The 22,134-nt window shown below is 37.1% G+C and overlaps 1 protein-coding gene across 2 annotated transcripts in view; it reads right to left on the bottom strand.

Moving 5' to 3' along the window:
• LOC150085480 (NAD(P) transhydrogenase, mitochondrial-like) overlaps window positions 1–22,134 on the bottom strand; it is a 445,310-nt gene that overhangs the window by 285,489 nt on the left and 137,687 nt on the right. For both annotated transcript variants that reach the window (XM_090374063.1, XM_090374062.1), the window contains exon 6: window positions 6,666–6,881. In XM_090374063.1, coding sequence (XP_090230189.1) covers window positions 6,666–6,881 — 216 coding nt within the window. The remainder of the gene's footprint in view (window positions 1–6,665; window positions 6,882–22,134) is intronic.

The raw sequence follows: 22,134 nt of genomic DNA, 5'->3' as shown, positions 1-22,134 counted from the left end.
GATGGGTGAAATAGAAAGGGTTTTTTTAATTTTTTTTATTTATTTATTTTTTTGGCTGATGCTCTATAAGCTTGCTTTCTTGCATCATATGCCTCAACTAATGGTAATGCTATTGTAGAAATTGAAGGAAAGTAAGCAATTTTTTGTTTGTATCAAGGTGCTTAAGTTTTCATATAGCCTTGAATGAAGTTTCCAGGCCTTTAAAATTAAATGTTTCAAGAATGGCAATGCAAGTGTGATATCATCAGAAGACAGCAGAGATGCCTCAAAGGTTAGCCAAGAGTTGCAATACCTTAGGATGACTGCTATCCAGCTTTAACAGCAAAACATCATAGGGAAATAATAGCCAGGCAGCTCCTGTTATGAGATTCAGTAAATCGTGTCTTATAAAATAAACTCTTACAAAAATATTTGTAGCTCTATAAAGCAAAAACTATATATATGTATACAGGCCCTCATTATAACACGATTCGGTCTACGCTGATCACTATAATGCTGCTTTCATATTATAACCCATATCTCACTCTAACTCTGTCACAAATCACTATAATGCTCTTTTACCAGCATACAGATTGAATTTTTGGCATGTTTAATGAAAACGTTTCATCTGATGTAGTCGATAACTTGAAAATGAATAGCAAAGTTTTGCACGCTGACTTGTGAAATTTTCTCCCATGCTAATTTAATTGCACTATGGTGACTTGTTACGTAGTTCCGAGATCAACATTTTAAAAAATGATCAAGTATATTGCTTGTAATATTTGCGTTATATGCATTTATCCGAAGTCTAGTCATCACTCGGTACAGTGTTAGACATCATACGTAACTGACAGTTTACTCGAACACTATCATAATTAATGCAACGCAGATAAATTTTTGTAGATTAATAATGGCAGATAAGAATTAAAAAAAAACAACGTCTGGACACCGTACGAATCCTACTAAGGTAAGAAAAATACTGAATTTGAAAATTAAATTATACGTTTTGAAGTGAATCAATTCTGTTCAATGACAAGTGGATGTGTGCGATAATTTAGGACTGGCAGGTTCCACTGTAAGAACAATTATAAAAAAATAAAGAATTAACTTTAGTAGCGGGAAAGATGGCTGTTCCACTGCAAGCAATTGGGCCGGCTATTATAATTGAAATGGAGAGATTTCTAAATAATTTTATTGACGATAATATCCAATGCACAATTCCATTAAGTTAAATACAGCAGACTCTCGATTAACCGGGATCGGATTAACAGGGACACTTCAAGGCTCCAAATTAAAAAAAATAATAATCAACCAGAAATCATAAAATTCAAGTAATAACTAGAATAGGTATAAACAGATATTTTGCAAGTCGTAAATAAGCGACAAGCAGCATTATAAGTCGTCATTGAGAGATTAGTGTACCTATTATCTTGAAATCCCACTGTCTTCACATCCGCCGTTCAAAAAAATAAAAGAAAAAAAAAAAAAAAAAAGAGAGAGAGAGAGAAGAAATGTTTAGTCTGTTTTAGTGCATCACATCGATTGTTGTGTTCCGTTGCAGTGCAAAAAGACATTTTGTTTTGTTACTTATGTCAGGGATGTCGGAATTTTTTTTATAGTAATTTTTTTTTTTTTTTTTTTTTGTTTAGAAATCACAAAAATGATGGACAAACACAAAAGAGTTGCTTTTTCAGTTAAACAAAAACTTGAAATTATTCAAAAGTTTGAAAACGGTGCATCTGTTAAATCTCTAAGGAATCATTATAATAAGGATGTATCAAAATGGCAAAACATTAACAAGTATTGCATGGAATTCAAATTTGTCAATAATAATACAGTAGCAATATGTTATTAGTCATTCCCGAGTTACATAAAACTCAACGAAGTAAGTCCCGGAATGTATCTCTTACGTACATCGGGGACTTTTGTATTTTTGGATTAACCGGGAAACCTATTATCCGGGATTTGTTTTTTTTACCATCTATCCCAGAAAATTGAGTCTCTACTGTATTATTAAAGAAAAAGCGATTAGACTATATGATGATCTGATGAAAGCTGACCTTTAAAAAAAAAAAAAAAAAATGTGGAACCATTTAAAGCTAGTAAGGGCTGGTAAGATAGATTTAAAATCCAGGGAGAATGAGTAAGTGCAGATCAAGAACGAGCAGAAACTTTCAAAAAAGAACTTCTAAAAATTATTGAAGAGTGGTGTTAAACTTCTCAACAAGTTTTTAACACAGATGAAACAGGACTGTTTTGGAAACGAATGCCTAAAAGAAGTTTCATATCGAAAGAAGAAAAAAAAAAAAACGTGCCAGGCTTCAAAGCAGTGAAGGACTGGTTGACTTTATTGGCGGGTGGTAACACTGCGGAGATTTCAAAATAAAACCCCTTTCAGCATACTAGGAAGACGGCCAAAGTACAACCCAAAATCAAACAAAGTTACGAAAACTCGACAGCCCACAACCATCGGATTAATAAATTCATGATTTTAAGTTTAATTTTGATACGTAATGTAGTTACTTACCACATAATTATATATGTATGTAATGGAGAATATTTTATATGTACAAATTTTTAATATTAAATATTTCGACTGACATTTGTGCATCTTTTTGCTACCATTTATTATTGATTAGGAAATATCCTATGGCATAGACCATGACTCACAAATACATATGTTACACTAAGGGAATATGATGCTCGCTTACTGCTGATTCACTTAGCGCTCTGTTTTTCAGGAACGAATGAATTATCAGCGTTAAGTGGGGGTCACTGTATATATTTTATATGTCTTGGAGCAAAAACCCAAATTCATTACTACCACTTCTTACTAGTAAAAACTAAAAACTCCTAACAGCATTCGACAAATCATCATCATGGTCAGCCAAATTCTCAAGCCACTGCAGGATGAAGGCCTCTCCAGCAACTTTCCAGTTCCTTCTGTTTTATGCAATGGCCATCAATTTACTACCCACGAACTCACAAATTTCATCAGTCCATCTCCGTCCTTGTCTTCCAGGTTTCCTTCTGGCTCGTCTTTGGTACCATTCTGTCATTTTCTTAGTCAATCTGCCATAATTTATTTGAGCTATGTGTCCTGTCCAAGACCATTTTAGTTCTTTAGTTTTGATAAGAAAGTCCTTTACTTGACTTTGCTGCCTAATCAATGTGTTTCTCTTCTTATCTAACAGTCTGATTCCTAATATAATTTGTTCCATTGTTCACTCTGTAGTTCTCAGCTTCTCTTCCATTCTTTTGGTGAGTCCCTAGGTTTCACTTCCAGAAGTCATGGTGGGGAGGATACATTGGTTCATTATTTACATTTCTGATAAATTGGGATATTTCTCCTCAGTATGTGACTATATTTCTGAATGATATCCAGCCATTAGCTCTTGACTTCCAGCCATTTATCATTATTACAGCTAATGACTTGTTCCAGATAAGTATATGACTCCACCTTTTCAATTACTGCTCCTTCAATGATTATATCCATTTCTGTGGCATACTTGTTTATCATTACTTTTGTTTTAGCCATATTCATCTTTATTCCAAAATCCATACTAACTCTGCATAACTGATTAAGATTTTCCTCTAATTCTTTGGGATCATGGCTTATGATCACAATGTCATCTGCAAATCGCAATACAAATTATTTAGGTACACTCCATTCATATTAACTCCTTTCTGTGACCAGTCTAATCTTCTGAAAGCTTCCTCAAGGGCAGCAGTAAACAGCTTCGGAGATATTGTGTCTCCTTGTCGAACTCCTTTCTCAATTTTAAATTTCCTACTGTCTTTGTCTAGTCTAATAAAGGAGGTAGCACTCTCATATATTTTCTTCAAAATCATAATATATGGGGTATCAATGCGTTGTCTTTCCAGTGCCCGAAACATTGCCTTATGCTGTATGAAGTCAAATGCCTTTTCATAATCCACAAATGCCAGGCATAATGGTGTTTTATATTCATTTGCTTTCTCCATTAGCTGTGATATTACATGAAGGTGATCCATAGTTGAGAATCCTGTCCTAAAGCCAGCTTGCTCTTTTGGTTGATTCTCATCAAGTATTCTTTCTAATCTGTTAGTAATGACCCTTGTGAACAAGTTGTAGATGTGGGATAACAAGCTAATTGGTCTATAATTTCCAATTTCTGATTTATCTCCTTTCTTATGCAGCAAAACTATGGTTGCATTATTCCACTGCTTAGGCGTCACACCTTTTCTAATGCATTTTGTGAAGAGTCTGGTCTGTTTTTGTGTCGTGTCTCTTCCTCCCAATTTTAACAACTCTACAGTAACTTCATTTTCCCCCGGGGCTTTCTAATCCTTCATTTTCTTCAACACATGTTCTGCCTCATCAGGAATGTCATATATATTACTAATTTGCGATCCATCTTCCCCACTGCTCATCATTCCCTCGCTCCTTGTATAATTCTCTATAGTAGTCTTCTACTATTTGAAATGCCTTCTCTCCTATTTATAAGTACACCATCTCTATTCTTCAGTTTCCATAACATTTGTCTTTCTGTATTACTGCTCATGGCCGCTGATTTAAGTCCTTTGTTTTCCCTTAATGCTTGTTCTACTTTTCTTGTGTTAAATCTTATGTCCTCTCTGAGTCTCCTTCTAATAGCTTTGCATAACTCAGTATACTCAATTTTATCTTTGTCACTGTTTATCTTGCTCTTCATCTGTCGGCTTTGGTTCATCGTGACAAGTGTTTCTTGGCTAATTTTTTCTTTTTGGATTTATTTTTACCTATAGGTTTCTCGAGCTTTATCACTTTCAGAAAGTTGTAGTAATCCTCGTCAATATCTTGGTCCTGAACAGTCTGCAGAAGCTCAAACGTGTTCTTAAGTTCCAGTACATAGTGCTTTTTCTCCTCTACTGTTATCTGAAAGACCTTCGTATTTCGAACAAAACTAGTTTTTACAAGAACTAGAAATCACTGCACATGCTGGTAAAAACCCAAGTACAGTGCAACTCCTAATATTTTCTTAGATTTTTAGTAAAAACTAGTTCTTACTGTGTACCTTTTAATAAAAATTAGTTCCTTTGAATATTTCAGTTAGAGAAAACCACAAGGATGCTGTAAACATGCATGACAGAGTTGAGTGGTCAGTAACGAGAGTGCAGTAGCACAAGCTCTTTGAGTGGATCGGGATTCTAACCCATGACTGTTGAATACGATTAATGTTTGTATTGATGATTTACTGTAAACTCTACTGACCTGGTGATCGTGCTGGAGTATAAACAAATGGGTTAATCTTTTTTAATACAAGGCTTTTACCCATGCATCTTTGCAACAAAAAGCAATGGAGATATGTAGCTCCACCCAATGCTTCACAGTGATTGACTGCTAATCACGATGATTTTGCATTAGAGCGAATGCTGTTTTGCAAGTGAGCACAGCTGGCAGGAATATGATATACAGTCTAGGAAACCTAACATTTGTTTGCAGTAGAACTTTTCTCCCTCTTGGTGCTGGATCATTCAAGCAAAATAAATATATGATTTTTTTTTTGTTTGTTTGTTTTTTTTTTAACAGACTTTCATTTTGAACTAGTTAAAAACAGTTAGGTTAGTTTATGCCACCAAATTAGGACAGATTCAACTGTAAAATAGTTTTCATAATCTAGTTATAAAATAGTATAAAATAAAATACTATAGTATAGAATAATCTATAGTTATAAAATAACCTAACCTTAGTTTATACCACCAATTTGGAACAGATTCAACTATAAAATAGTTTTCATAATCTATAATATACAATATGGTATATTCAGTATTATGGACAATGTCCATGAATCTCTCCTGCATTGATAGAATAAAATAACCTAACCTTTTCTTAACTAGTTCAAATGAAAGTCTATTTTAAAAAAAACAACAACATATTTCTTTCACTTGAATAATCTAGTGCCAAGATTAACTAACAGCAATTTCGTAGGAACTAGTTTTTTTCTAAAAGGTAAGTGATAAGAAGTAACTTATACTGAAAGGTGTTTTGGTAAGAACTAGTTTTTACTAAAAATTTCAGAAAATACTAGGAGTTGCACTTTGTATTCAGGTTTTTACCAACAGACAAAGTGGTTTCTAGATCTTACTAGTAAAAACTAGTTTTGTCGAATGCTGTTAGAAGCTTCTAGTTTTTACTAGTAAGAACTGGTAGTAACAGATTTTGGGTTTTTACTGAAACATATATACTTAAGTTTTGTTGCAAGCTTAACTCTTCCTGAAATTCATGGTAGTGATATGGCAATGATTGTGTAATGATGACCTGACTAGCAATCTGATTAGATATGTCACTTTTTGACCTCAAAAGTCACTGGATTTTAATACAATAAACCTGTTGGAACATTTGAAAACAACAACAACTGCCAATAAATATGGGGGATCTGAAGAGGATACCTTAGTGAGAATAATAAATCCTCTTACAGTGCCAAGGAGGGCTGTTGCTCTGATCAGCACTAAAAGTGAACCAATAGACTATTAACTGCTGTATCTAATATTTTGATATGCCAGTATACTTTCTGAATTAGCAAATCAGGTGAGTTATAAGGAGTGTGTCTACAGCCATAAGGAAAAAAACAAAAGATATTTATCACTTGAACAGTAGTGTAAAAAAATCAAAAATAAAATCACTACCAAAACAAATAACATATCCTACGATTAAAGCTACTTGCCTGCACTATACATAAGAGCATCTTTTAAGGCCATACTGAAATAATTTGGGGGTTCTGATGAGGTAAGCTTTGTATCTGGTGTGGCAGCTTTTGGAGCAGGTTCCTGCACAATTTCTTTCAGTGGGGGAGGTGGCCACATCAAATTACCTTCATGAATTACAATGGAGCCTCTAACAACTTCATCTTTCAGATCAATATAAAAATGGTCTTTGGAGCCTAGAAAATAATAAAATGCTTTAATTTGTTAAATAATATTAAAACTAGGGAAAAAAAAAAGAATTCAACATCTTTTAGTCCATATGTCTTGTTTTTTCTTCTGTAAGGTTATTTATTTATTTTTTTTATAAATACCTACACTAATGTCTGTATTATATGTTTTGCACATTTCAAAATTTTACTGATATAATGTAAAACGATCTATTATGGATAGGATTCAACAAAGAGATATTACATGCAAAGCATGAAAGAATAAAAGTTTCAGCAGAAGAGTTGAAGTCAATTGTTATTCTAGCACTCTCAAGATCCATGATTTACAGAACAACAGAAACTTTCAACAATAATTTTGATAATTTGGTAGTGAGGCAGTTAGCATTAGTAGAGGTATATGATGCAAGAAAGCAAGTTTATGCAGCATCAGCCAAAAAAAAAAAAAAAAAAACCTCACTTCCACTTCACCCCTCCATTCGATCGAAATACCTGTCCAGCAGAGCCTTAAATTTGTTTAGGCTATCAACTTCCAAGGCAAGCAATGGAAGTCTGTTCCACCAACAAACTACCCGCTGGCTAAAGGCAAATTTCCGCACGTCTATTATACATCTGTCTTGCCTCAATTTAAATTTATGCCCTCTCAGGTGATTATTCTGAGCAAGAGGAAGAATCCCATCAGCATTGAGCATGCTCAAACCATTCAAAGCTTTATACACCTCTATCAGATCACCTCGCTGGTGCCTAGTCTCCAGACACTGTAATTTGCAAAACTTAAGCCTTTCTTCGTAAGAGTACTCTTTGTTCCAGCCACTAATCTTGTTGCCCTTCACTGTACTCGTTCCAGCAGCTCTACATCCTTCTTGAAATGAGGCCTCCAGACCTGTATACAGTACTCAATGTGTGGCCTGACCATTGCCTTATACATGGGAATAATCACCTCCTTATCCCTACTAGAAAAATTCCTGTATATCATTGAAAAGACACCACGAGTTACTCTTGCAGCCCATTTGCACTGCTCAGAGAACTTCATATCTGCCTGCACAATTATCCCCAGGTCCTTTTCATTCTCTACCACTGTCAGTGTAGTACCACAGAGTTGATACATTGCTCTGGGGTTGCTGTTTCCCATATGTAGTACTTTACATTTGTCAATGTTAAACTTCATTTGCCGCCTCTCAGCCCATCTGCTCAACCTTTCCAGAAGCATGGTGTCAGTAGTGTCCTTGACAACCCTGCCAACCTTCGTATCGTCTGCAAACTTTGACATTAAGCTTGATATACCATCATCAATATCATTTATAAATACAAAAAACAATAATGGACCCAACACTGAACAATGAGGGACTCCACTAATAACATTAGTCCACGATGAGCAGTGTCCATTGATTACCACTCTCTGTCTCTCAGGAAAATTGCTGCTACGGATAAAGGGGTGGTTGAGGGGGAGACCTCAACCACCCCTTTATCCATAGCAGCAATTTGCCTCCAATGCCACACTGCTCCAAATTTGTGCAGCAGTCTTCCATATGCAACAGTATCAAAAGCCTTTCTAAGATCCAAGTATATAATATCAAAGTTATTCACTGCATCCAGTTCTTTTGTGACTGCATCATAGTATCCAATCAAATTGGTTAGGCAAGACTTCCCCTTAACAAAACCATGCTGTGTCCGAGCTATAACTGAAGTCTTGTCTAGATGATCCTGCAGTGCTGCTTCAACCAGTGCCACCATTAATTTTCCTGAAACAGAAGTTAAACTCACAGGTCTATAATTACTTGTGTCAGCCTTTGATCCTCCTTTGTGAATTGGGGTCACATTTGCACATCTCCAGTCTGTGGGTACCTCCCCTGAGTCCAAGGAAGCTCTCATAATTATGGCTAAAGGTTTGCTTACTTCCTTTGCTGCCTCCTTTAATATAACTGGATAGATACCATCCACCCCAGGTACCTTTCTTGTGTTTATCTTCAACAATTTCTCCTCCACTTTACTCTCAGTTATTTCAAGATTCTGTAGCTTACTGCTAGAGTTGAATACACCTCTGGCATTCCCCTCGCTGAATAACTCCTCATGTGTGAATGTCGATGCAAAATATTCATTTAGTTTGTTAGCTACCTGAGCAGGATCATCAACAGTTGACCCATTGATATCAAGTGGACCAATCTGATTCATCCCCTTCCTTCTAGAGTTTACATAAGGAAAGAACTTTTTGCTCTTTTTCTTTGCATCCCTTACCAAGGATTTCTCTTAATCTGCCTTTGCCTGCCTAACCTCCTTTGTAAGTTGGTTACAGATCAACTTTTATTTATCACAGGCTTCTGTGTCACGTGTTAATTTATATATATCCCATGCATTTTTCTTCTCTGTCATATGTCTCATTAGTTCATCTGACATCCATTTAGGCCTAAACCTTGAACAATATTTCTTAGTTGGTATGTAAAGCCTAGTAGCTTCCAAGATAAGTTCTTTGAATGCTTCCCATTTTGAATTTGCTGTTGGTAACATCTTCAGTTGGTCCCACTATATAGAATTTAAATACTGTCTCAGACCATCGTAGTCGCTTTAACGAAAGCAATAACCCTTCCCTTTACCCCTGATGGTAGTTACCTCTTTGAGTAAATCCCACTTCAGCACACTGTGATCACTGCCACCTAGTGGTTCATTTATCTGCAGATTCTTAATGCATGAAGAATCACTACTGATAATCAAATCAAGATTATTACTCCCTCTAGTTGCCTCCCGAACATGCTGATGCAGAAAACAATCATCCAATAAATCCACAAAAGCCTTGCTAGTGTGTGAGTGACCAACCCACAAATTCAGTCAATATCTGGGAAATTAAAATCCCCCATTATAAGACTCTGATGTACTGGCCCACTCTATTTCCCTGTACAGTTTCTTATTATACTCATCAGAGTCATTAGGCCTATAGCACACTCCTACTCTCAATTTTGATCTCCCAATACTTATGTCACACCAAACTGACTCGACACTGCACTGTCCAGCGATGTCGACTGGCTTCACTTCCTTGGATTTTATGTGTTTCTTAACTAATAGCATAACCCCTCCTCCCTTCCTATCCTTTTTGTAGACATTGTACTCCCCAAATTCCAGTTCTGCATTCCTTATATCTGTGTGATACCACGTCTCTGATATCCCAACAATATCCACCTTTGATGCCTTGAGCAATACCTCAAATTCATCAAATTTATTTACCAAACTCCAAGCATTTGTGTACACGCAAGTATACATGCACAGGTTTCTGTTCTTAGCTACCCTAACACAACCCATGTGTTTACTTGTACCACAATGACTCCCAGCAGTCTCTGAAATATCCTGCATCTTGTTTTTCAGGCTTCTGCTCATTCCAATAGAAGCAGTGCAAGAATCACTTTCACCTCTGCCAGTGGCTACTGTTAATCTATTAGTCTTTGTATCCCCCTAAGCTAGCAGTTTTCCGATCCACCTAACACTGCCTCGATAGCATCAGTAAATATTCTTGCACCCTTTCTATTTAAGTGTATCCCATCCCTGTAGAAGCAGTCTCTCCTGTTAACAAGTACAGTCCAGGCTGAAAAAAATCTATTCCCCTTGAGCCTTGCACAATCTTTCCAGGGCTGAATTGATCGACAAAGCTCTCATCATATACTCCCTCCTATCGTGTCTGGGCAGAATTGCAGACACTTTCAAATTCAACCCTAATTCACGGCTTTTTTTCAACAGTGACCTGTACTTAAGTAATTCTGCCGGTCTCCTACTCTTGATATCATTAGTGCCAACGTGTACAACTATATCACCTTTTGTGCTCTTAAAAGATGATATCTGCTCTACAACGTCATCAACCTTTGCCCCTGGCAAAGGTTGATGACGTAGAGCAGATAGTTCTTCCAAAGTACAGAACACAAGAAAAATATAAATGAAGCTAATACTGATAATCTATAGGAAGCAATTCTGTGTAATCCATAAAATCGAACTGGAGATTTTTCAGTGAACAAAAAATATCAAGGACCCCCATAAGAAGGATCTTAATGCATACTGGATCCAAGCTCTATACCCAAGTCCACACCCTTAATAAAGATGACTTTGCAAGGATATGAATGAGATGTGGTTTTGGGCAATGATTATAACCATAACAAAAATTTTCTCAACCAAACTGTTTGGTTTAACAAGGTAGTTTTCAAATTAAATTAGCATGTTAATTTTCTTAAATTATGTGAATTTCATAGACTGGAGTCCTCGTGTTCAAAATGAAAAAGAAATTAAATTGTTCTTGGAGTTAATGCTGTAAGCATGCTTCAACCTTTTGTTTGATGACAAAGTTGCAGATCTATGAAAATATGCTGGATGATTTAATCTATCCATAACTTTAGGAAATATATAAAAGATTACCTCAATTCAGCTTTGTAGGATGTCTTCAATAAAATACTAGCCAACTATAACCAGCTAAAACCTAACTAACACACTTAAATTAATTTTAATGTATTCCTCACTCATAGTCCATGAATGATTAATGATCCGACACCCCAGGATCACAGATGAAGGCACCAACCCGACCCCAAAACATATCAAACCCCCATGGAACCCAAGTGACAGGAGACATTATGTCAAATACATTATAGCATAAGAATAAATTTCTATAAAACTGTGAGAATGAGATAAACTAATTTATGAATGATTTCCTTCCCTTAAGCAGGCTAAGCTTTTCAACTACTGTCTTGTTCACAGGTCAGAAAATGACATGAAGTATGTGCGAGCTAAGATACTTATAAGAGATTATTTGTTCTGGCACATGTGTGAAAACGAACATGAATCAGAAATGAGGAAAGGGTGTCAAACTTTGATAGAATTTGCATGTAACTTCATGGAAATTCTATCAAAGTGGTCCCAAATTATATCAAGTGCATAGTCTACATTAACGTTAGTGTATAATGAAGTCATGTCTAACGAAAATAGTTTATCGTTGTTGTCAATCCTGTGATCTTTTATACTATTATATAAAGAATCATATTTCTTAACACTAAATTTCAATACGTGTCTGAAGGATTTTATAATATTATACAGATGTGCCACCAAGTGTGAAAACTACAAATTCTTATAGGATACTACGGTTGAATAGGGTGACCTAGTTTGTGTAGCTTAACCTGTCCGAAAAGTACAGGTACATTATTGGTTCTAGCTTTCAAGTGTTTCAGTTGAGCCATAGAGATATAATCTCTTTTCCAATATAAGGTTAGAGTTTTAATATATTGATTAACTGAATTATTAAATATGGTAGAGTCCACCTCCTGGTAGGTAAAGCTATCCGATATAATGTTATTTAATTTATTAATATAATCTATCTTGTTTAGGACAACCACTGTTTCACCCTTATCAGCCCTCTTTATGACGATGTCATCATTCTCTTGTAACTTCCGTAAAGCTATGAATTAATTTTTATTTAACCTGAGTAACCACGGAATTTTTGAGCTGTTTACCAATTGGTTGACTTGTTGTACCAATAGGTCTTTTGTGGAATGCCCCTAAGAAAAAATTCCAAATCTACTACTAACTGTTTTTCAGGAAGTATGTGTGGTGATAAATTAAAATTTAACCATTTCTCGAAGACGGAAGCTTGATAATAAATACGAAGAAAGGTTCGTAACAAGTTTATGAGCGGGCATATCACATGTCATTCGCAGTGGGGCGGAGGATTGTATATGAGTAACATATGAATCCTACCCATGTGTGGACAGGTTGCAAGTTAAATGTGGGTGGGGAGTGAACATAATATTGGTTAATGACCTGGCTGAGTAATCACATTGTCTGTATGCAAGGGAGTTGTAGCTGGCACTTTGCACCTCTATGTGGGGATATCAGTAGTAGTGATAAAAGTCCGATTTGATCCTAATAACGTTTGTAATTTATTAAAGTGTCTAGTTTGTATTTCAGGTGTCAGGACCTGATGGCATAAATCTATAACAGAATGGCATCCCTCCTCACTATTCTCTTGCTATAAGACAACCTAAATGAAAAATTTCCTGGAAAGTGGATGGGCCATTATGAACCATCAAATATGCATAGAGATCACCAGGTTTAACACATATCTTTCTCTTGTTGGAAGAATAAAGTGTAACAAAATAAACTTTTTTTTTCATGAAAACCCCAAGCACAAAAGGTATTAGAACTTAGAGTACTTAGTACTATGCATGAGTTGAAGGTTAAGAAAATGAAAGAACATACTTGTTAACATTAGACATGAATTTCTGTAGATTGTAATTTTCAGGAAATACATATGAAGTTTTGTGAGTTTGGTGGTGGTGGCATGGATGTTTAATGGCACAAGGGCTGCTGAGGACAAAATTCTATAATGTTCTAAAATTCTGTTAGATTTCTAAATAATAATTTTGACTTTTTTTTTTTTTTTTTTTTTTTTTTTTTATAACTCAAAAGCAATCATATACGTGTATTTCCTTAAGGAAGGTAAAGAGTTCAACCACATTTGCACTAGTTCTGGTCAACCCATCCCCATCTCTTTCATCATGCAGTATGAGTGATGACTTTCGAGGTTATGATGGACATCATAACCTCGAAAGTCATCGAGTTTATGATGAACATCATGGCGAGATACAATCTTCCTTACATTTCGAGGGTACAGCTCTAAAACAGTGTTCGCAGGCCAACCGCAAGTTAATACACCAGACCGAACCTATTGGTAACTCTTTAGGAGGCTTCGGATAAGCTAGTGTATAACCTTGCTACCTCTACTCTGCCAGATAGTGACTGGAGGGAGTCCGAGTAGTGTGTATGCAGGGGACATTGTCGAGGCCACGTTATGTTAAGAATCTGGGTATATTCTTACCATGTGTACGCCATATCCGAAAATTTCATTACTTTATACAACATGCCCCCACCCCACCTTTTCTTACTATTGAATACACCATGAATTGTCAAACTAATAGAGTAAGCTTATCTGTGAAAAGATCTAAACCTCCCAAACACCTCCTAGTTCATTTCAAAAATATACGTGGTCTCAATTCTAATCTCAACGATGTCAATTTCCACTTGCAGTCTGCCAAAGCACAAGTAATTTTTCTGACAGAATCTCAGTTATCGGTTGATTCAACTACTGCTCATCTCAGTTGCCCAAATTATTCGCTGTATGATTCCTTTCACCTCAAAGGTGGTACTTGTGCATATGTCCATTCTGATATTCCCTGTCAGAGACTTGGTAATTTGGAATCTCCTCTTTTCAATCTTCTTTGACTTAAAATCTCTCTACCTCATTGTGTCAAATTCATCTGTTGTCTCTAGTGTTCTCCCAAATCCACTAATCACTTGGAGCTCTTTGAGTTTCTCTCTTTGAAACTTGACTTTCTCCAGTCCAACTTTCCTAACAGTGAGGTAATTTTCCTTGGTGATTTTAATGTTCACAACTCCAGCTGGCTTCTGTTTTCTTGTCACACTGACCAGCTGGTCGAGATGCTGAGGCTTATGCGATTACTAATGACCTTGCACAGATTGTTCATTTACCTACAAGAATACCAGACAATCCTAACCATACAGCCAAAATGCTTGATGTTTTCTTACAAACAACCCTTCTAAGTACATGGTCGAAGTGAGTGGTCCTTTAGGCACCTCAGATCACAACTTGGTGATTGTCTCTTCTCCAATGGAATCTTTATCTCATGGCCATTCCTAACCTCATATTGTTTATCATTACAAGAATGTAAAATGGGATGACCTGTGAGATTTATTTTCTTCTTTTCCTTGGTCGGATTACTGTTTCAAAATGTCTTATGCCAACGTTTGCTCAGATCGTGTCAGTGAAATTATTCTTGTAGGAATGGAATCCTTTATTCCACTTTAAAATCTTGTACTTTATCTAAACTTTGGTTTTCCAATAAATGTGCTAAGGCTGTTCAAGAGGAGAACGTTGAATATCGTAACTGGCTTGCTTCCAATTCTTCAGTTTCATTTTCTGCCTACACCAAAGCTCACAACAATTGTAAAGCAGTTATTAATCAATCCAAACTAGATTTTGAACAGGCTAAGAGTAGAAAATTTGCTTCTTGCCCTAAAGGTAGCCGAGTATGCTAGTCTCTTGTCAAAGCTATTGGCCGCAACTTTTGCCCATCTCTGCACCCACTTCTGTCAAAACCAGATGGTTCTGTTGTCACTTCAGCCAAGAATAAAGCTGACTTGCTAGCATCCCATTTTTCTTCCAACTCTTGTATTAATGATCTTGGTAAAACACCTGCCACCATTCCCGACACGCTCCGTTCAATGCCTCCTGTGGTCTTCCATCAAAAGGATGTCAGAAGGATTTAGACGAAACTTGATGCTCAGAATGATCCAGGTCCTGATGGTATTTCTCCACTTGTTCTCAAAACCTGTGCTCCTGAACTTACTCCTATTCTTTGCCGCCTTTTTTCACTTTCTTATTATAAAGGTGTTTTTCTTTCTGCTTGGAAATTTGCTCATATCCAGTCAGTTCCTAAAAAGGGTGACAAATCCCTCCCATCCAATTATCACCCCATTACTTCTACTCTTTCTAAAGTAATGGAGAAATCAATTAACCACCAACTCTTAAACTACCTAGAAACCTTCAGTCTGATCAATGATCGCCAGTATGGATTCCGTCAGTGTCGATCCACTGGTGATATTCTGGCTTATGTTACCCATTTATGGACTAATTCAATGGAAAGGTTCGGTGAAACACAAGTAGTTGCTCTTGACATCTCAAAGGCTTTTGATCGTGTTTGGCATAAAGGTCTTCTAAACAAGCTTCCATCTTATGGTTTGCCAACTGTTTTTAGTAATTGGTTATCCAGTTTTCTCTCTGATCGCTCACTGAGGGTGATGGTAGATGGCTCTCTGTCTTCTAACTTCTCCACTAATGCCGGTGTCCCCCAAGGTTCAGTTCTTTCCCCCACTCTTTTCCTCTTGTATATCAATGACCTTCTTCCGTTGACTGGAAATCCTATCTATAGTTTTTCAGAAAAGTATGGCACATTGCATTCCACTTTCCATTTTCAGAAACCTTTCCCTGCTCAATCAGCTTCAACTTCTCGAATATCCGCTACCAATTCCTTAAATGCCAATCTTCAGTGGGGCAAAGACAACTTAGTTGATTTCAATCCTTCTAAAACTCAGTCTTGTCTTATATCTCACAAAAAGGATTCTTCTGCTGCTATGCTTCTCTTTTATGACATTCCGATTTCTAGGCAAAATGATATATCTCTTTCGGGGATTATCCTGACTTCTAATCTCTCTCTCTCTCTCTCTCTCTCTCTCTCTCTCTCTCTCTCTCTCTCTCTCTCTCTCTCTTGGCACAAGCACATTACGAATATTGCTTCCTCTGCATCTAAAACACTTGGTTTTCTCTTTTGCTCTCGGTGTTACTTTTCTTCCAAACAGCTGTTTACTCTGTACAAATCGCAAATCCACCCTACCATGGAACATTTTTCCCACATCTGGGGCGGTGCCCCCCAAAACCTCTCTCAGGCTTCTCGATTCCATTCAGAAGAGGGCAGTTAGGTTAATTAATGACTCCTCTCTAACAGTCTCTCCATTTACTGTCTCATAGACGTACTGTTTCTGCTGCATGCCTTTTCTACAGATACTTCCAAAGGAACTGTTCTTCTGAATTGGCTTCTACAATTCCCGCTCTCTCTTTCAAAACAGTTCGAACACGTGCCGCCACCAGCCAACATCCATTTACTGTCCAACTTCAAACTCACAGAACCAATTTTTCATCTTTCTCATTTATTCATTCAACTGCCGTTTTCTGGAACAACCTTTATTCATACATATTTCCTGAAAATAACAGTATACAGAAGTTCAAGTCTAATGTCAACAAATAACTTCTTTCGTCTTCTCAACCTCCAACCCAAGCACGGTACTAAGTACTACAAGTTCTAATACCTCTCGTGTGTGGGGTTTTCATAAAAAAAAAAAAAAAAAACCTTAACCTTTCTTGGTAAGAGCATCCCTTTGTTCCCCTTCACCAATCTATTTGCCCTTCTCTGTACTCATTCTAGTAACTCTACATCCTCAGCCCATCTGCTCAACTTTTCTAGATCCTGTTGCAGTAGCGTCTTGTCATTACTATCATTATCAGCTTTGCAAACCTTCGTACTGTCTTCGTAAAACTTGGACAATAAACCTGATATACCTTATTAATAATATCATTGATAAATATAGAAAACAAAAAATGGGTCCAAAACTGAACCTTGGCAGACTCCACTAATAACGTTAGCTAACAAAGAGCAGTGTCCATCGATTAGGACTCTGTCTTCTCCCACTCGACTATCAATTTATCCCTAGCTGCAACTTGTAATTCCATACTGCTCCAATTTGCACAGCAGTCTTCCATGTGCAATGTATCAAAAGCATTCCTGAAATCCAAGTATATGATATCAAAATTATTTTTTGCATCCAGTTTTTTTGTTGCACATTGCATCCAATCAAATTGGTCAGACAAGACTTCCCATGCTCTGTCCAAATTAAAACTGCAGTCTTGTCTAGATGATCTTGCAATGTTTCTTTAACCAATGACTCTATTCTTTTCCCCAGAACAGATGTTAAACTTACGGGTCTGTAATTACTCATGTCACCCTTTGATTCCCCCATTATGAATTGGGAATACATTTGCACATCTCCAGTCTGTGGGGACAGCCACTGAGTCCAAGAATGCTCTTATAATTGTGGCTAAGAGTTTGCTTCCTTTAATATAACTGGATAGATCCCCTCCACCCAAGATGCCTTTCTTATGTTTAATTTCAGCAATTTCTGCTCCACTTTGCTCTCAGTTATTACAAGATCATTAAGCTCCCTACTAGATTTGATAAGCTTCTGGCCTCCACTTTCCTACAAAATTCCTCATGTGTGAATGTGGATGCAAATTACTCATTCAGTTTGCCAGCTACCTGAGCAGGATCATCAACAGTCAAACCGTTGATAAAAAGTGGACCAATGTGATTCGTCCCCTTTCTTCTAGAGTTTACATATGTAAAGAAGTATTAGCTGGGTTATTTTTTTTTTTTTGCAACCTTGGATTTCCAGATACTTGAGTATTGACGGCATTCTATGAGGACATGTTTGATTATTTGTTGGGATTGACAGAAGGAACACTGGGGAGGGTTCTCTCCCATATGCAAGAACAGATGAGTTGTATAGGAATGACTGATTCGAAGTCTTGCCAGAATCACTACTTCTCACCTCCTTCTTCTGAAACTAGAATATCACAGCTGCGTTTCTTTTTTAATCTGGAAAAGTTTATTATTGATTTGAGTTTTCCACTGTTTGGACCATTGATTCCTACACACTGTTCTAACAATGGATTTATAATCGATGTATGGCATTTCAGATGACAGGGTGAGTGATCCAATGTCAGGATGTTTAGCAGCATGATCCGCACATGCATTACCTGGGATGCCAACATGACCAAGAATCCAGCAAGAGGTGACAATCTGGTTGAATGTTTGATATTGAAGCTGTCAGTATAAATATGTAGTTTCTCTGAGTCTTCCAAGGTGTGGTTTTCATGTAGCTGCTGAAAATTATATGGCAGGGAGCCTTTCCACATCTCAGAAACAAATCATCGCAAAGAGGTGGGAATTGAGTTAACAGAAGTTCAGGAGTAGCAATGTCTTCGATGATATGCTGGAAGTTAATGTTCCAGGTGAAACATTAACTTCCAGCTCATGAGCTCTTGCAACTGATGATCCTCGAGGCAGTTTTCATTAGGTTTATTACAGTATAGCATTACATACTGAGAGTCAAACAGGTATTCCCACCTGGGGGTGAGATGGAATACTTTTAATTTTTGCATCATAGTTAAACAATAAGGATTTTGAACACACTGTGAACCGGAGATATTCTGAAGACTCCCAGGCTATCCTTAGGGCAGTGTGCTGAATAGTATTCAGACATAATAAAGAACTGTTCCTTGCAGTCAGAGATGAAAGATCCATAATCTAAGTGGCACCACCTTAAAGTTTTATAAACATGTGAGAGGGAGAGAGTCTATCAGCACCCTAGGACAGAGGACACAGCTTTTAAGATGTTCAATTTTTTAGACAATCCATCTGAAGTAGGCTATACGAGTAGCAAACCCAATAAATGAAAATTGTTGGTAAGAGGAATCAGGTTGTTTCACAAATATATATCAGGATCCGGATGTAATTTCCATTTTTTACGGAAATGCACTGCAATGCAATTCTTTTCTATTAAGGAATAGCCATTCCATTGAGCCCATAATTCTATTTTAGCTATGGAAAGTTGAAGCTGCCTTTCAATGGAATTCATGGTTTGTGACTGACACAAGATAACAAGGTCGTCTGTAAACATGTGATTCAACTGTATACGGTATGTCTCATGTCATATTTGTAATTCTTATTGTAAATAATGTTGCAATGAGGATGAAACTCTGTAGCACACCCTCCTCCTCTTGTTCAAATTATTTGGATAGACTGCACATATATCTGACCTGAAATGTTCTGTGGTGTAAGGAAGTTTTTGTATAAATTGGGGTAACTGTCCCCTCAAAACAAAAGAACTTCAATACCACTTAGCAATGTAATGTCCTTCAGGACATTACATTGCTAAGTGGTATTGAAGACTTTCTCAATATCGAGATTAACCGGGGCCAGATGTTGTCTCCTTATGAATACTTTGCGGTTGTTTGCTTCTTTGATCATCACATCTAAGGTTGAAAGATTCTTCTGAAACCAGTACTGATGCCTGTTTAGCAGACTGTTAGTTTCCAGAAACCAGGTTGGCTGCCTATGAACCACTTTTTCTACAACTTTGCCTAAACAGCTAGTCAGTGAAATCGGCCTATAATCGAAAGGATCATGCACGAAAGGATCATGCAGCATGCTATGATCCTTTCGTGGCTTCAGAAATATTAGGACATCTGAGTGATGCGTGAGTGTGCGGAAGTAGTTTCTAAAAATATTTTATTGTAGAATTTCAACAGGCAGCTTATTGCTTTGTTATCTAGTTTTTTTTAACATTATGTAGTAGACTCCATCAGGACCAGCAGCAGTAATATATGTTTTATAGAGAGACTCTAAAAGTTCCGTTAATGTGAATGGCTGATTGTAGTGCAATACCATAGTAGAAAAATTTATTTTATATTGTTCTACGGATGCCTTAATTTGTTCAAAGATTTAGCTCTAAGTGGATGCCACTGATATACTGACAAATGATTCAGCTAATGCATTTGATTTCTGCTGGTGCAAACAACTCCTACCCTTTCCAGTTTAGGATTGAGGCTGGGGACTGCTGCATGTAGTTACTATTAAGTTCTTGGATTTTCTTCAAAATGAGTCTGTTATCCATGCCATTGTTAATGGTAAAAGTAAAACTTATCCAGGCATTTTTCTTTGCTTTTCTTATTATTTGGCAGAACGTGGCTTTGAGTGTTTTAAAGTTAATTAGATTACCAGTTGTAGGGAATTTGTAAAACAAATTCCAAGCTCTATTTTTTATTTGTTTATCATGTATACATTCCTGATTCCACCACTAACTGCTGTGTTTGTGTTTGTGTTTCCCAGCCAAAGATTTAAATATTGCAGAAGTAGCAGCTTGTAATATCTGGTTGGTTATATGATCAGTGACATTATCTATGGGCTGGGACTGGACTATATCAACATTAACTGGTTCCGCACTCCCTTGCGTGGTGCCTTTACTCCTGTTCCCTGGTGGAGAAGACAGAATTGGAGAGGCATATTCATGCCGTTGTGCCCTACAGAATTTCCAAGTGGAGCACTGCAACTGGGGAAAATTTACGCACGTTTTAAATTTGCAAAGAATTAGTAGATGATCACTATTTAGTGGACTGTCAAAACTGATCAATCCATATCAGCATATATATGACAGACTGAAAGGTCTATTGCAGTCTTGAATCCTGTAGAAAAATGGATATAGGTGAGGGCTTACCAGTATTTGACAGGGTAACGGAATGAGCATTTGAAGTCCCTGAGTAAGCAAAATGGAGATAGCAGTTGATCTATTAGATTTTCTAGATCATCTGAGGAGAAAGAGAAATTAGGAGGGAGATATAGAAGCTATTATAAGAGTGATACCAATTACATTGTGCACTGCCACTACTTCAAAAGTAGTCTGAAGAGAAACGGGTCTGGACGGAATGTTGTTTCTGACAATAATCGCCACCCCCCCTCCATGTGAGCTAACACGTCAGTACTCCTATCTCGTCTAAAGATAATATCATTTTTAATGGTAGGACACACTTGTGAATTTAAAAGAGTCTCCTGTAAGAATATACCAGCTGGTTCATACCAATTAATAAGATCTTGCAAATAATCTTTTGTATTCCAAAAGCCTCTACAATTCCATCAAAGGATTCTTTCCATTATGTGGTTTTAAGGGTTGATTTTGGTTTTGACAGTTTTTAGTTGTAGTTTGCTTGTACTGATCTATTTCTGTTTTGTCTTTCTTAGGAAATAAGGTGCATGTCATGTCTATCTCATCAGTCGCATGTAGTTCTAAAATTCCATCATCGGAATCATGCTGTTCGTCAATGTCCATTCTGGTGGAGAGTGATGGTTGTAGCTTGATGGTTTCTGTCATTTCTGGTTTTATTGTTGAATAAACATTGGTTGGTATGGTAATTGGGATATTAATGGCTTGTTCAGTTGTTTGTTGTGAAAGACATTGTTTGGAAATAGAGAACAACGAACGTGCCATATTAGCAGTAGATATGTTCAGAGACTTAGAGGGGCTTAGAGGGGAACAGGTATCCTGTGTGTTATCAGACACTCAGCCTAAAACATTGATGGATCCAATATCTCTCTATTACAGAAGATTCAGGAGAAGTCCGGTTGGCCTGCCTCCCTAAAATTCACTCATGCACACCTTCTCGATGGTAAGCCCTGTTACGTCACTTAGGTGGCAACGAACGTGTAGAGTGGTTCTCTTCAAGACGCCTGGTCAGCGTGAAGAGGAAAAGACCAAACCCTCCAGCATATGAAAGCACGACAAAACAAATGGCCCTCAGTCCCCAGCAGCTTTCACTCTCCCTCTTACGGCAGCGAGAGGATCAGAGTGGAAGCAGAGGGTGCTAAGAATCTCTGGGTACGACCAGGCTGCCATGCACGGAAACTGAACTTGGCCTGTTGTAACGTAAGATCACTCATCGGTGAAGACAGGATATTAGAATTGGAAAAGGAATTAGAAAATATGAATTGGAATATCATCGGTTTGGCTGAAAGAAGAAGAAATGAATCACTTATAAGTTTATCAAGTGGAAATCTGCTGT

This window comes from Mastigoproctus giganteus, chromosome 5 (genome assembly GCF_048544385.1).
Source record: "Mastigoproctus giganteus isolate SK-2022 chromosome 5, ASM4854438v1, whole genome shotgun sequence".
NCBI classification, from domain to species: domain Eukaryota; kingdom Metazoa; phylum Arthropoda; class Arachnida; order Uropygi; family Thelyphonidae; genus Mastigoproctus; species Mastigoproctus giganteus.
The sequence above is the reverse complement of the archived record's forward strand: the minus strand, read 5'-3'. Positions and strand labels throughout refer to the sequence as shown.